This window comes from Pongo pygmaeus, chromosome 8 (assembly GCF_028885625.2).
Source record: "Pongo pygmaeus isolate AG05252 chromosome 8, NHGRI_mPonPyg2-v2.0_pri, whole genome shotgun sequence".
NCBI classification, from domain to species: domain Eukaryota; kingdom Metazoa; phylum Chordata; class Mammalia; order Primates; family Hominidae; genus Pongo; species Pongo pygmaeus.
The window spans coordinates 129,212,667-129,228,443 of NC_072381.2; the positions used below are offsets into that span (position 1 = coordinate 129,212,667).

Here is a 15,777-nt window from a genome sequence, read left to right on the forward strand (position 1 = left end):
GCTGGTCTTGAACTTCCAGACTCAAGTGATTCTGCCTCCTCAGCCTCCCAAAATGCTGGGATTACAGGCATGAGCTACTGTGCCTGGTCTGCTTAGTTTATTTTTATTTGCCTTGGCTGGGCATCTGTTTTCCATCAGTGCTCCCACCCTGCAGGAAGCACAGGAGGGTGAACTCACCTGGCAGTGGGCAGCCCAGGATCTCCATTCTCATGCAGATGCTCCCGTTATCAAACCAGGACTGCGGGTTTATGCGGATGTAGCGGGCCACCATGGGGATGGGTAGCTCATTGAGAACGGGGATCTCCTTCTCACTGTTTCCTTCAAATATCTATTTATGCTCATGGGAGAAAAGGAAAATCTTTTAGCGCTTAATTACCAAGGGATAAAAAGTCAGAATTCACTCATTCAACAAGACCTTATTGAGGAAAACCTAATGTGTGCTGGGCATTGAAAAGAAAAAAAAAAAAAAAAAAAAGAAATGAATCAGGCCTGGATCCTGCCCTCAGGAAGCCTCCATCTAGTTGGTTTGCAGGGAGGGGGGCTGTTAATTATATATTGTAGGAAAAATCTATCGGTGTCACGGCAAAGGGACAACTAGAGAGCTTTGGGATTTCAGAAGATGGAGAGGACCAGGCAAAGTTTTGGGGAAGAGGGGCTGTTTGAACTGGCATTGAAGGAAAGCTATTTAGATCTGTAGGGATGAGAGGGTATCCAGAGAAAATGAACAATGAGTGCAGAAGCCTAAATACTGGATTCATAGGCAGACGAGCAGCTGTTTCACTTCTACAAGGACACAGGACTGTGTGTAGAGGGTAAGAATGAGAAAGAAGGTTGAAAAAGGAGGCCACAGTCAGACTAGTCAGACTGTGTAAGACATTGGATACCATGCTAGGAATATGCATTTGAGAATCTGAGGAAGAGAGTGACAGGATCAGGACTGACTAAGCTGGAGCTAATCATGGAACTAAAAGGCCAAGGTCACAAAATGAAGTTAGGAAACTATTAAGAACAGCTGTAAGGGGCCCCAGCATGCCCCATGCATGCAACTTCCAGGGCTAACTTGCAAATTACGTAAGATGCTGCATTCCTGCAGTTGCCTGATGGGAGTAAATAAAGGTTGAATTTTACATTAGCTCTAAATGTGTGTCACTTGCTGCTGGGCTTCAGGGCAGGGAAGGGGTCTCTGTCCATCAGACTGTTGTGGTAGGTTTGAGTTGACACAGAATCCACAAATCTCCAAAGAGTTGATCATACATTGCCCCTCTTTGCAAAACCCCACCCAGCCAGGCACGAAAGGCATGGTTAAATGGAGGATGAGACTCACCATGTCTCCAGATCCATTCTTAACAGTGACCCACGTGTGGCTGTCATTGCTCACCAAGACCTTATAGGATGTCACCCAGTCACTCCTATGAGAAAATAAAACATCATTTGGACTACACACTTTAAAATGTTTATTCTTCCATGAAGAGGTTTAGAAGTGAGGAGAGCAGGTGCCAGACAGCACTGGGTCAAACCCTGGCTCCAGGACATTTACAGCTCTGTGACCTCAGCCAGGTAACTAACTGACCCATCTATGCCACTATATATTCATCCATAATATGGGAATCATAAAAGTATCAACCTTAAAGAATTAATGTAAGCCTCAGTTTAATGCCCTTTAATCACTTAGAACAAGGCCTAGCCCCTAGTAATCACTAACCGTTGATCACAGACATAAAGATAAACAAATGTGTATGTATCTTTTTGCATTGAACACCTACATCACACCCAAGAAGCTCTGTGGAAAAATAATCTGAGTAAAGGTTGCAAACTGGTCTAAACATTTTGGTTAGGAAGCTGATTTGGGAATGTAACAAATGAGATTTTACCAATCACAAAAATAAAATCTTGAGTCTCTAAGAGATACCGAGTTTCTCCTTGGCTGCCACAGCCACACAGACAATCCCCACCCCAGGAAGAATCCAGTGATGGCTGGACCCAAATAAATACCCCCATCATCACATCCTACTGCACAGAAATTTCTGGGGGTAAATTAGCCATAATTTGACTTTTCAGAGTGGAGGTTAACCTGATAGACTTGGCAGGAAAAGCAACCTACACCTTTTTTTCTCTCTGCCTCAGTTTTTTAAATATTAGTTGTTGAACAATATAGGGAAAGTCTTCCTGACTACTCTCCCTCTTTTAATTTTTTAAATATTGGAACTAAGAAGCAATTTGCTAGTTTTTCGTTTTGTTTTGTTTTTTTTTTTTTAGAAAATTCTGCCCATTGAAGTATTTGGAATCCCTTTCCTACTTGCCTGCTTGCCCTCAGGATTCAGATCTATCCAAATAAGGTTTTGAGTTTCCTGTCTGAATTTATACTGCCCAGTAGAGTTTATTTCAAAAGAACAGCTGGTTCTATGCATTCTGGTTCATCCGACTGACTTGTCATGAAAATGATTCTTAGGTGCTTTTATACATGCTTGGAAACAAACCCTCATCTCACACCTTCTCTTCTTCTCCTCTCTCCTCCCCACCAGCTCTGTCTGAATACCTGTTAGAAGCCAGAATCGATCACACACCACATTCCTCCTCTGAGAGTCACCAGTTTGAGCCCAGGGCTGTGGACGGAGATGCATTAGCATTGCCTTAACAAGAAAAGCACCCCAGCAACAGCTCCTTCCTTTGCCCTGGAAAATTATCCACACCCAAAATAGCAACCTGTTTCCCACATACAAATAATTTCCGAATGACTTATAGCTGCCGTTCCTTTGCTGCCTGTTTTTCAGCTGATAAGGCCCGAGGGTGATACAGCAAGACAGACAACAGAGGCGGGAGCTGTATCCTGCCGAGACAGAGGTGATGAATGTAGGAAACCCTTCAGTCAAGACAAGCACAAGACAATAAGAGGGGAGTAGAGAGAAAAATAAAAAGAAGTTCTCCAAAGAAAAGGAGAGGGCAGGGAAAAAAAGGAAATGAAAGCCAAGTCATAATTTCTCAAACTCAAAAAAAAAATAAGAATACCAATCCCCTACTTATGTTTGAATCGTAATTGTTTCTACGGCTCAGAACCATCTTCTGAACTGCAAAGCTACATCATGTCCTCCTGCCTAGTTGACCCCTCCACTTAACGTCTCTGCAACATCTCAAATTTAACTTGCTTTAAAAGAACTGATTCACGCCCTCCGTTCTACACTCTGACATGACAGTCCACCAGAGGCCCTGCCCCAGGAAAGGTACTACCATCCACCTAGGGAGACCAAAATCCCAGTGTTAGCCTGGGTGTCCCACCTTCCCTTCCTCCCTGATACGGTTTGGCTGTGTCCTCACCCAAATTTCATTTTGAATTGTAGCTCCCATAATCCCCACATGTTGTGGGGGGGACCCGGTGGGAGGTAATTAAATCATGGGGGCAGGTTCTTCCCATCTCATTCTCATGATAGTGAATAAGTCTAACAAGACCCGATGGTTTTGTAAAGGGCAGTTTCCCTGCACAGGCTCTCTTGCCTGCCGCCACGTGAGACATGACTGCTCCTCTTTCGCTTTCCACCATGATTGTGAGGCCTCCCCAGCCATGTGGAACTGTGAGTCCATTAAATCTCTTTTTCTTTGTAAGTTACCTAGTCTCGGGTATTTCTCCATAGCAGTATGAAAACAGACTAATACATTCCTCTATATTGAATCCATCACCAAGTTCTGTCAATTTTAACTTCTGCATTTTCAAGAATGTATCCAACTCTCTCCACCTCCCCTGCCACCACCCCAATTCACTCTCTCAGGCCCCCTGGCATCTAAATTGCTCCCCCATCTATCTTGCAGGCAAGAGCTTACTTTTCTAATGAAATATTATCATGTCATCCCTGCTTAAAATAGCTCATAAGTATTCTTATATTAAATATTGTGCTATCTTAATATTAACAAAATCCTCATCACGTTCTACAAGACCCTTGCTTGCCTTGCATTTTCTGTGTTCTTTCTTTCAATTCCTGATACTGTTTATACTCTCTCTTGCCCCAGGGCCTTTGCACATACTGCTGCATCTGTCTGAACTCCTCCTCTTCTCTCCTCCATCTGCCTTTAAATTATTCAGACCCCATACCAAGTAAAAAAGCTAGTCTTAACCCTTCAATCTAGCCAATTTCTTTCTTATATGCTTTCCTTCATAGTTTAATTCAGTTTGTAATTTCATACTCCTTTCTGGAATTACTTGATACTGTCGTTCTCTCCCACTGACATATAAGCATCTCACGGATGGAGGAAGGAGGGCCCATGGCACTTGGAGGACAGAAAGGATGCTGGTGCCCCAGGAGAGCAGAGGAAGGGACAGGGGAGCAGAAGCCAAGGCATGGTAGGCTTTTAGGCCATTTGATAGGAGTGGAACTTCCTCTGCCAGGCAGTAGGGAGCTGCCCCTCTTGAAGTTCACTAAGGGTGGTCAAAGTACCTGAAGACCAATTAGAAAGTCTCCTCTACTTCCAAAAATTCCACCATAATAGAATGCTTGCCAATCAGAGGCTGTCTTTTTTTTTCCCCTGTTTAGAAAACTAACTCCCCTTTCTACTGCCTGTGTACCACTGCTGAAATAAGCATGATCACAGATGGGTCCTCTTGTCACAGGTTTATGAAGGCTTTGTTCATTTTGTTTCAGACTTAGTTTCGTCTTTGATAATTCTTATCATTGCTTATAATTATGCTTTATTCATTCTCACTGCTTTCTACTACTCTACTCTGAGAACAGACACCACAATTTATTTATCCATTTTATTGCTAATGGGGATTTGAGTAGTTTCCAGTTTGGATTATTAGGAAGAGTGCTTCTGTGAACATTCTTGCATGTATATTTTAGTGAATTTACACAAAATTCTGTTTGTTGCATAATTAGGAGTGGAATTGCTAGGTCATAGGGTCAGAGGGTAGATATGTTCATAAACCTATGTTCAGCTGCAGTATTTTCCAAATTAATTATACCTATTTGTACTCAGACCAGCAATAAACAAGAGTCTGGTCATTCCACGCTCTTATTGACACTTGTTATTATCTTCCTTTTTTATTTTAGCCATTCTTGATGGATGTATCCTTTTATCTCGTTGTTGATTTATTTTAAGTTACTTGGTGACTAATGAAGTTCAACATTTTGTATGTTCATTGGGTATTTGAATACCATCTTTTGAGAAGTGCCTACTCAAGTTTTCTCCCTTTTTCAATTAAGTTGTCTGTCTTTCTCACATTGATTTATAGAGCTCTTTATACATTCTAGATATGAGTTGAATATATACATATATTGCAAACATCTCCTCCAATTTGTCTTCCTTTTCATCCTCTTTGTAGTATCTTTTTTTTTTTTTGAGACAGGGTTTTGCTCTGTCACCCAGACTGAAGCCTCCCAGGCTCAAGCAATTCACTCACCTCAGAGCCTCCCAAGTGGCTGGGACTACAGGCATGCACCACCATACCCAGCTAATCTTTGTATTTTTTTTTTTTTTTTTTTGTAGAGATGGGGTTTTGCCATGTTGCCCAGACTTGTCTCAAACTCCTGGGCTCAAGTGATCTACCCACCTTGGCCTCTCAAAGTGCTGGGATTACAGGTGTGTGCCACCATGCCCAGCCTGTGGTATCTTTTGATGAAAAAAATTCTTAACATAATCCAATCTTAGCCATTTTTTTCTTTATGGCTTGCAGTACTTTTGTTCTTTTCAATAAATTTTTGCCTACTCCAAGACGATAAAGATATTAACTGATGTTTCTTCTAAAAAACTTTATTGCTTTACCTTTCACATTTAAGATCTGCAATCCATTTGGAGTTGATTATCATATAGTGTGACGGGTCAAGATACATGGTTTTCTTTTTTTTTTTTTTGTTTTTTTGAGACAGAGTCTTTCTCTGTCACTCAGGCTGGGGTGCAGTGATGCGATCTTGGCTCACTGCAACCTCTGCCTCCTGGGTTCAAGCAATTCTCATGCCTCAGCCTCCTGAGTATCTGGGACTACAGGCACGTGCCACCATGCCCAGCTAACTTTTTGTATTTTTAGTAGAGGGGGGTTTCACCATGTTTGCCAGGATGGTCTCGATGTCCTGACCTCATCATCTGCCTGCCTCAGCCTCACAAAGTGCTGGGATTTACAGGCATTAACCACCGCACCCGGTCCAAGATACATGGGCTTCCAGCTGACCTAGAACCATTTATATGGTTAATTTCCTATTGCACCAGAGTGGAAATTTGCTATAAATCATGTGACTGTATATGTGTAGGTATGTTTCTGGATGTTCTATTCTGTTCTGTTGGTCTACTTCTTATCCTATCCTAAATCTGTCTTATCTTCATTTCTATTGTTTTATAATACGTCTTTATATCTGATAGTATATATTTTCTCACTTTGTTTTTGCTTTTCAAAGTTGCCTTCACTATTCTCAGGTCTTTGCAGTCCTATATAAATTTTAAATTCAGCTTGTCAATTTCTAAAACAAAGCCTCTGGATTTTAATTGGGTTAATATTGAATATATACACCAATTTTGGGGGAATTGACCTCTTTACAGTATTAAATCTTCCAGTCTATAAACATGGTATATGACCCTCTTTATTTAGGTCTTCTTTTATTTATCTTTTGCTAGCTTTATTACTGGGTAGCTGATTTTTTTAAGTGATTTTACATGATATCACTTTAAATTTTACTTCCTCCTTATTTGTTGCTGGTATGTAGACACACAGATGCTTTTTATATGTTGACTTTGTACCCAGCTACCTTGCTAATTTATTAATTAGGTCCAAAAGTTTGTGGGCTCCTTTGGATGTTTTTATGGATATGATGATATCCTAATGACAGTTCTGATTCTTTATTTCCAGTCATTAGGTCCTCTATTTCTTCTTCTTGACTTATTATACTGGCTAAGATGTTCAGTCCAATGCTGAAAGAAGCGAGTAACAGACATCCCAGCCTCATTCGTGAGATCCAAGGGAAGATTTCTATATTTCACCACTGAGTAAGATGCTTCCTGTAGGACTTTTTCTACTTTTTTTCTTTTTTTGTTTGTTTTTATTTTAATCAAGTATGAGTTCATTCTTTTTCACATAACAACAGAGTCTGGATGTTTGATGCTGCTGGCACTTATTCAGCTAGTCGACTGTGTAAGAACTCAGTTTTCATACTCATTATCTCCAAGTTCTATGTGGATGTGGCAAGAGGACTTATTACACATCCATTTTACATACTTGTCATCTCAGAATTCTAAGAGGACATCCATCTGCTTTCATTCTTCATATTGTCTCAGAGTTCTAAGAAAACATCAAGATGTTTTCATTTTCATATGTATTGTCTTTAGGTTGTAACACAGTTGTTTCAGCTCTGTATCACATCCACATTCAAAAATATTAAATCAATTATAAATATTATAAATTATAAATTTTTAAAATGACTTATTTCCTTCCTGGTGCATTCTTTAAGTTTGATTTACAATTCTTTTTATATAGCTTCTGGAGGTCACTGATTGTCAGTTTTTCTTCTTTTCTAATATAGCATTTCAGGTTATAATGTTCCCTCTGAGCACTCTTTAGTTTCGTGCCATAAATTTTGATAGGTCATATATTCTTTGTCATTTAGTTCAAAATATTAACTCTTATTGTGATTTAGTCTTTGATTATGAACTATTTAGAAGTGTATTGTTTAATGTCTAGGTACTAGATATTTTCCAGTTACTTTTTTATTACTGATTTCTAGTTTAATTCCGTTGTGGACAGAGAACATACTTTAAATCATGTCAGCCCTTTGGTTTCTCTTGAGGTTTCATTTATGGCTCAATATATGGTCAACTTTGGCAAATGTTCTATGTGCACTTGAAAACAATATCGGCTCTGTAATTGTTGGATGCAATGTTCCATACAAATAATTTTGATCATTCAAAATTGATCACTGCCAATATTAAGATTGGAAAAAAAATCACAAAATAATCAGATTTTGATTACTAGTTTCTCTTTATTGACTTATTAGTTATACACTCATAATATTCTTTTCATAATTCTCTTAAGATTACAATATGCATCCTTGATTACTACAATCTTATTCAAATGATAATTTCTACTACTTCCATTGTAATGCTAGAACTTCACAACACTTCAAGTCCATTTACCCCTCCAGCTTTTGCATTATTTTGGAATTCATTTTCAATTCCATATGTATTTTAAATTTTATAAAATATTCCTACTATTGTTGTGTGTAGTTAATGTTTATAAACCTACTCATTTATCCTTTCTGGTACTCTTCATTAATTTTGCATTTCCACGTTTCCATCTGGATCATTTTCTTTCTGCTTGAAGAGTGTCTTTGCTATTTCTTTTAAACCAAGTATGCTGACAGTACGCTTTTTCAGTTTTTGTTGTCTGAATATGGCTTCTTCATTTCATCATTTTTAAATGATATTTTTGTTGGGAATTCTAGATTGATGTTTATTTTCTTTCAGCATTTTAAAATTTTGATTTTATTGGCTTGTGAGGCATTGTTTTTCTGTATAAAAACACACATGTTGAAACTACTGTTGTGGCTTTGAGTAAACGTGCAATAAGAGTATGAGTAGAAAAATGAGTGTCAGCCATTTTAGCTTGAATCCAGCTTTGTTGTTTACTAACTACATAAGCTTGGCAAGCTACCTAGCCTTTGAAAATAATAAAGTTATCTACAAGGAGATTATATATTAATGTATGAATTCAGAGATGTTATAGTATACTGGTTAATACCCCAGGCTTTGACATTAAGAAGGCTGTATTAGTCCATTCTGACATTGCTATAAAGATCCTACCTGAGACTAGGTGATTTTTAAAGGAAAGATGTTTAATTGACTCACAGTTCTGCATGGCTGGGGAGGCATCAAGAAACTTACAATCATGGTGGAAAGCAAAGGGGAACAAGACACATCTTACATGGCGGCAGGAGACAGAGAGAGAGTGCAGGAGAAACTGCCACTTATAAAACCATCAGATTTAATGACAACTCACTATCATGAGAACAGCATGGGGGAAACTGCCCCCATGATCCAGTCACCTCCCACCACGTCCCTCCCCTACACGTAGGGATTACAATTCAAGATGAGATTTGGGTGGGGACACAGAGCCAAACCATATCAAAGACCAAACTGAAATTCTAGTTCTTCCACTTACTAGCTGCAACCCATGTGATAGCAGTGTGTCTACTGAGCCCCAGCTGTTAAGATAAGGTAACAACTCTACCTCCTGGTATAGTGAGTAGGGATTGAATGGGATAATGCAAGTAGTCTGAGCACAGTGCCTGGCACATAGTAACTGTTCCATAAATATGAGCTGTTAATATGAACACTCAAATTATACACTGTCAGATGCCGTACCACCATATAGGATTACTATTAAAGTTGAACTGGGATGTAATTCAGATGCTCCCTCCAAACACTTCCAGGGTGTGGATTTTCACACTTACCCCTTTGTGCCCTAGTAATGGAAATGTTCCGTCATTGCCATAAGGAAATTAATAATTAATTAAATCTTCATTAAAATAATGAAGGCTGATAATCCAGGGTGATAGAAGAGATACTTGCCAATCAGTATGATGTTGTGGGAGGACTGAACTGTGTCTTAAAGCTCTACCTACATGAAAAGGTTAAAGCATTATGGGATGTGTGGTTAAGTCCTGCTCCTCTCCCTGCAGCTACTAGCTTCTGGGAATACAAAGGTAAGTTATACAACATTCCTTTACTCAAGGTTTTTACAGGTTAATGATGAAGACAAGGAAGTAATCTGGAAATTTCAAGAGAGTGTGATCAAGTGCTGTGATGAGACAAGTACAGCAAGTCGTGGGAGGGCAGAGGAAGTCTCCATGGCTTAGATGGAAAAGGAAGCGGGGCAGGTTCGTGAATGAACATAGTCCTGATCTAACATAAAAGCTGATTATGTTATTCTTTTGTGACAGGCAAATCCATTGTTATTAAAGAGGCTCAGAAGACTGAAGCTATAATGTCACTGTTTCCTGGTCTTCTAATCTTCAGGGAAAGTTTAAAAACCATGGCACTGTTGTGGCTTTTTTCCACTTTCCTCAAATAGATTATTCCACATCACAAAACCACTTTGACATTTAATTCTCTGCAACTGGAGGTTACGAACTCCAAGCAATGTAGTTCAAATAAAGAAAGGTTTGTGTCAAAGATTTCTTGACTGCGGAATGAGGAGAAGCTTCTATGGGCTGCAGCCATCTCCCTTACTTAAAAAATTTAAAAACAAAACAAAATACCTTTGTATGATATTACCACATTGCCCTCCAATCCAGCCTTCCTTCAAATCAGAAAAACAGAGGAGGCAGGCCATAATAGAAAAAGCTGGAATATATTTAGACATTTTACTATATGATGCTAATATGGTTTAATTAAAAACAAAGAATACCTATCATCAACAAAAGGAAAGATTAATTGCTTATAGAGCCTTCTACTAGTGTACAACTAGTTTCTGGTGACATGAAAACAAATGCTTAAAACCATCAGTGGGTTTGTGAGCAAGTAAAGAAACTCCAATGGGGCAAACAAAAACAACAACAACAATAAAAACCAGCTGTTAGCTGAAAAAAAGAATAGTGAGTAATGCACAAACACAAAAGCCAGGGTCGTCCCAGGGAAAATGCATCTAACAGTGCCAGGATCAGAGTACTAAGCCTGAGAACCATCGAAAGCTAGGGAAGCTGAACTTGAGTCTTTTCCATGACTCTCAAAAGGGGCTAAAAGATCTCAGCACAGTGGTATCCACTGGTTCCCAACAGAAGCACACATGAATCCCCTCAAAAGAAAAGAATCTTCAACATAGGCTCTTGGAGGTTTCAGCAGGTACAATTAAGTAATTACTGAGTCAAGAACAATTATTTATATAATTTTAAAAAAATCATTAAACACACAAGAAAACATTCTCCATGAGAAAAAGGCAGCATAAACAAAAAGCAACAAACCTAGGTCCCAAAGAACTTCTGATTTTGTAATTATCACATTTTTAAATTTTCCTTTAGCAAAGAGTTATATAGTACCTAGCACATCAGATGCCTTTGGAAGCACTTCACAAATACTGTAGTGCCCCCTTATCCATGGTTTCCTTTTCTACAGACTGTAGTAACTTTAAGTCTGAAAATATTAAATGGAAAATTCCAGAAGTGAACAATTCATAAGTTTTAAACTGCACCATTTTGAGTAGCATGGTGAAATAGCACGGCATCCTACATCATCTTGCTCCATCCTGCCCGGGACGTGAATCACCCCTTTGTCTAGCACATGCATACTGTATAGGCTTCCTGCCCATTAGTCACTTAGTGGCCTTCTCAGTTATCAGATCGACTGACATGATATGGCAGTGCTTATAACCTTTATTTTATTTAAGAACGGCCCCAAAGTGCAAGAAGTAGGGATGCTGGCAATTCAGACATACGAAAGAGAAGCCATAAAGTGTTTCCTTTAAATGAAAAGGTGAAAGTTCTCAACTTAATAATGAAAGAAGAAAACATAGGGTATGCTAAGATTGCTAAGATCTATAGTAAGAACCAATCTTCTATCAGTGAAATTGTGAAGAAGAAAAAAGAAATCGATGCTAGTTTTGCTGTTGCACTTCAAACTGCAAAAGTTAGTCATAGTGCATGATAAGTACTTAGTGAAGATAGAAAAGGCAGTAATTTGTGTTTGTTATGTGCCAGGTCCCACTCTAAGATATATAAATAGATATAAATACACTTATGTAAATAGATATAGATACACTCACATATATATATAGATAGATATAGATACATACACACACATACATACATATACATAAATTGACTTAAGTATCACTACAATGCTATGAAGTAGGTATTATTATCTCCATTTTATAGATGAAGAACCTGAGACACATAGGTATCCTATTATTGTTAAGGAAGTATTAACTTATTAAAAATTAATAAGGTATTTCTTTCAATTTTGCTTTGTATACTTGGTAAAATTCCAGGAGTAAAAACTGAAATAACAGAGTGTGTTATGCAAAATCAGCATAATGGAAAAACCAAGCAAGGTGGGAAAACTCAGATTATATAAAAGAAAAGTAAAAAGAATAACAGAGAGAAAGCAGAAATGAATCAAATTACAAAAGCTATCACCACAAATATAAATAGATTAGTTAATAGATCATTAAGTTGGATTAAAAATTACAAATATACTGTTCATAGGAAACAGACACAAAACGGAAAAAAGTTGAAATTAATGGAAGAACAATCCGTAAAAGCAGATACTAAAAGAAAAGTAAGGTAACTATAATAATAACAGACAAAATATACTTTAAGACAAAAAGCATTATTAGAAATAAAGACAGTCATTACATTATTATAAAAGATTCAGTTCACCAGGATAAAATAACAATTTTAGATTGTATGCACCTAATACAGGAGCTCCAAAAATATAAGCAAAAAGTAAAATAAAATAAAAATCAGTATAAGTAAAAACTGACAAATCCATCAGCATAGAAGAGTATTAACATTCCTCTCTCAATTATTGTTTTAAAAAGGCAACAAAAATAGCAAAAATATACAAGATTTTAATAAAATAACAACCTTTATGTAATGAATATACATAGAACTCAGAACACAAAAGTTAAAGAATATTCATTTCTTAAGCATACATACAACATTTATCTAACTATGTAATTATCCATAAAGGTAAAAACATTTCTAAAATAGAATTAATAAGAGAGTTCAGCAAGATGGCTGGACATAAGCCAATATACAAAAAATTAATTACATTTCTATACACCAGCAGCCAAAAATAAGGTACTTACACTTACAAATAAAATAAAGATGTGGAAGATATTTATGGAGGAAACTTTAAATTTTTATTGAATAACATTTTAAAAGACATACATAAGTGGGGATCTATACCATGTTCATTGATAGGAAGATAGTGGAAATGTGTCAATTCTTTCCAAAAATCTCAACTGCATTTTCAAAAAACTTCACAAACTGATTCTAAAATGTATAGGAAAGAATAAAGCCCAAAATAGCCAAGATACTTTATGAGAAAAAGAAACAGTAGAGTATTGTCCTATCAAGATATTGGAGCTTATTATTATAAAGCTTTAAGACACAGTGATAATGGTGTATGAATAGACAAATTTATAAATGTAAGAGAATTGAGAGTCCAGAAAGAGACCCATGCATATATAAAACCTGAAAGAGATCTCTAGCATATCAATTTTAAATAAATGAACTATTAAATAAATGATCTCAAGGCAACTGAATATTAACATATAAAAAAACTAAAACTGGACCCTATACCTAACATTTTTCACAAAACCATTTCTTTTTTGTTTTTTTGTTTTTTTTTTAATTATACTTTAAGTTCTAGGGTACATGTGCACGGTGCAGGTTTGTTACATATGTATACATGTGCCATGTTGGTGTGCTGCACCCATTAACTTGTCATTTACATTAGGTATATCTCCTAATGCTATCCCTCCCACCTCCCCTCACCCCACGACAGGCCCTGGTGTGTGATGTTCCCCTTCCTGTGTCCAAGTGTTCAATTCCCACCTATGAGTGAGAACATGTGGTGTTTGGTTTTTGTCCTTGCAATAGTTTGCTGAGAATGATGCTGACTGGATTAGCTACTTAAATGTGACAAGTGAAACTTAAAACTTAAAAAACCTGAATAACAAATAGAAAAATAAGTTCATAACCATGGAGTATGGAAGAAATTTGTATATAAAACACAACCAGTCAAATCATAAAAGACAAATAAACTGAAGTACATTAAAATTTAAAACTTTTGCTTATTAAAAAACATCATCAAGAAAGCAGTAAAAGAAATTCTAAGCTGAGAGAATCTATTTTGAGCACATTTAGCTGACAAAAGATTAATGTTGAGAATATATTTTTAAAATTCTATAAATCAATGAGACAAAGAAAAAGCACACAATGTAAATGGAGAAACATGACAAATATTTCACAGCAAAGGTAACCAAACGGCAAATAAACATAGGAAAGGAAGTTCAACCCTGTTAGTGGTTACAGAAATGCAAGTTTCTCTAAGGACAACAGTGAAAGATAATGCTTTACACCTTTTATATTGAAAAGTAAGAATAGCAATGCCAAATGTTGGTAAAAATGTTTCACAATAAAAACCTTAAAGAAGACTATGACAATCACCTTAGACAGCAAATGTCATTGCCCTGTTAAACTACCATTTGCATACCTTCCAACCCAGCATTATACTCCTATGTATATATCATGGGGACTGCTTTGTACACATGATCCAGGAGACATATACAAGAATGCTAATAGCAGCATTATTCTTAAGTGAAAATTGCAATAATGACAACAACAACAATAAAAAATCGAAAAGAGGACAATCTAATCTTCATCAAAGAAGAACAGATAAGTTGTGGTATACCTACAAGGTTAAATAGCATTACAAATATATGAACTAAACCCAGAGGTAACAACATGGATGATCCTGTGAAGCATAATGTTGAGTGGAAAAAGACAATTCCAAAAGCTACGTTCAGTATATAAGCATTTTTATAAAGCCTGAACCAAGAAAAATATTTTTTCATATGTAATACATATGTGACAAGAGTAGTTTTTAAAGGTAGGAGATTAATTGGTCCCCGATAAGGAGAATTATTCCACTTCTGGGAAGAAGCAGGGGAATCTGGAAAAGGCACAGAGATTATTTCCATCAATCAGAGACCATGTTAACAGGACAATATTCTACCCCAGGGGTCCCTGACCCCTGGACCATGAACCAGTACTGGTCTGTTGCCTGTTAGGAACCGGGCCACACAACAGAATGTGAGCAAACATTACCAAGTGAGTTCCACCCCCTGTCAGATCAGTGGTGGCATTAGGGCATTAGATTCTCACAGGAGCATGAACCCTATTGTGAACTGTGCACATGAGGGATCTAGGTTGCTTGCTCCTTATGAGAATCTAACACCTGATGATCTGAAGTGGAACAGTTTCATCCTGAAACCATCCCTTCCCCATCTCCCATCCCCCACCATCTGTGTAAAAACTTTTCCAAGAAACCAAGTCCCTGGTGCCAAAAAGGTTGGGGACTCCTGTTCTAGCCCTTTAGTTGCATGGCAGGTTCATAAGCATTGGTTTTATTGTAATGCTTAATACCTTACACATATATTATATCCATTCTTTTGTATCCATCAAACATTACATAATGATAAAGCTAAAATATATTTATTTGAATGTTGTACAATAGGCCTACATACAGGAAAATGCCACAACTACCTTTTGTGAAACAGATGTGTGTAAAGATGCCACATTCATCTCTTAAAGACGTTTTATAAGTTAAAAAAATAAGATCTTTGCTCTTGATTTCCTTATGTATAATTTCTTCTTTCCTTGAAAGAACAACTGTATTAACATTTTCTGATAACAATTCATCTGGCACTTCAGTCTGCAAAATGCTTCCATACACATGATCTTACTTTGTCTAAGAACAAGCCAAGTTCATCATCAAGGATGTGGTAATTCACTAGGTTGGTAGAAAGAAAGGATCTGATCCCTTGTTTCCTATTTCTCCATACCTAGATGCTCTGTTCCCCTATTCTTTGGTCTTCATCGTACTTCTCTTTTTCCTAGGTCCTAGGTATAGGAGTTCAATGTTCTCAGATCAATTGCCAACCTTTAGGGGTACTTAAGCAAGTTATCTGGAGCTGCACATGATGTGTAGAAATTGTTCTTCGTTAAAAATTCTTAAGTCTTAAACCTAAAATTAGCACTTCTCCATCACTGCATATAATCTCCCTTTCTCAAAACACAGAGGACA

At 37.3% G+C, this 15,777-nt stretch overlaps 1 protein-coding gene across 3 annotated transcripts in view; it reads right to left on the reverse strand.

Moving 5' to 3' along the window:
- The window catches only part of CPXM2 (carboxypeptidase X, M14 family member 2), a 148,169-nt gene that overhangs the window by 52,093 nt on the left and 80,299 nt on the right, over positions 1 to 15,777 (reverse strand). For all 3 annotated transcript variants that reach the window (XM_054435773.2, XM_054435774.2, XM_054435776.2), the window contains 2 exons: positions 1,325 to 1,409; positions 178 to 328 (listed from right to left, as the gene is read on the reverse strand). In XM_054435773.2, the coding sequence (XP_054291748.1) occupies positions 178 to 328; positions 1,325 to 1,409 (236 nt within the window). The remainder of the gene's footprint in view (positions 1 to 177; positions 329 to 1,324; positions 1,410 to 15,777) is intronic.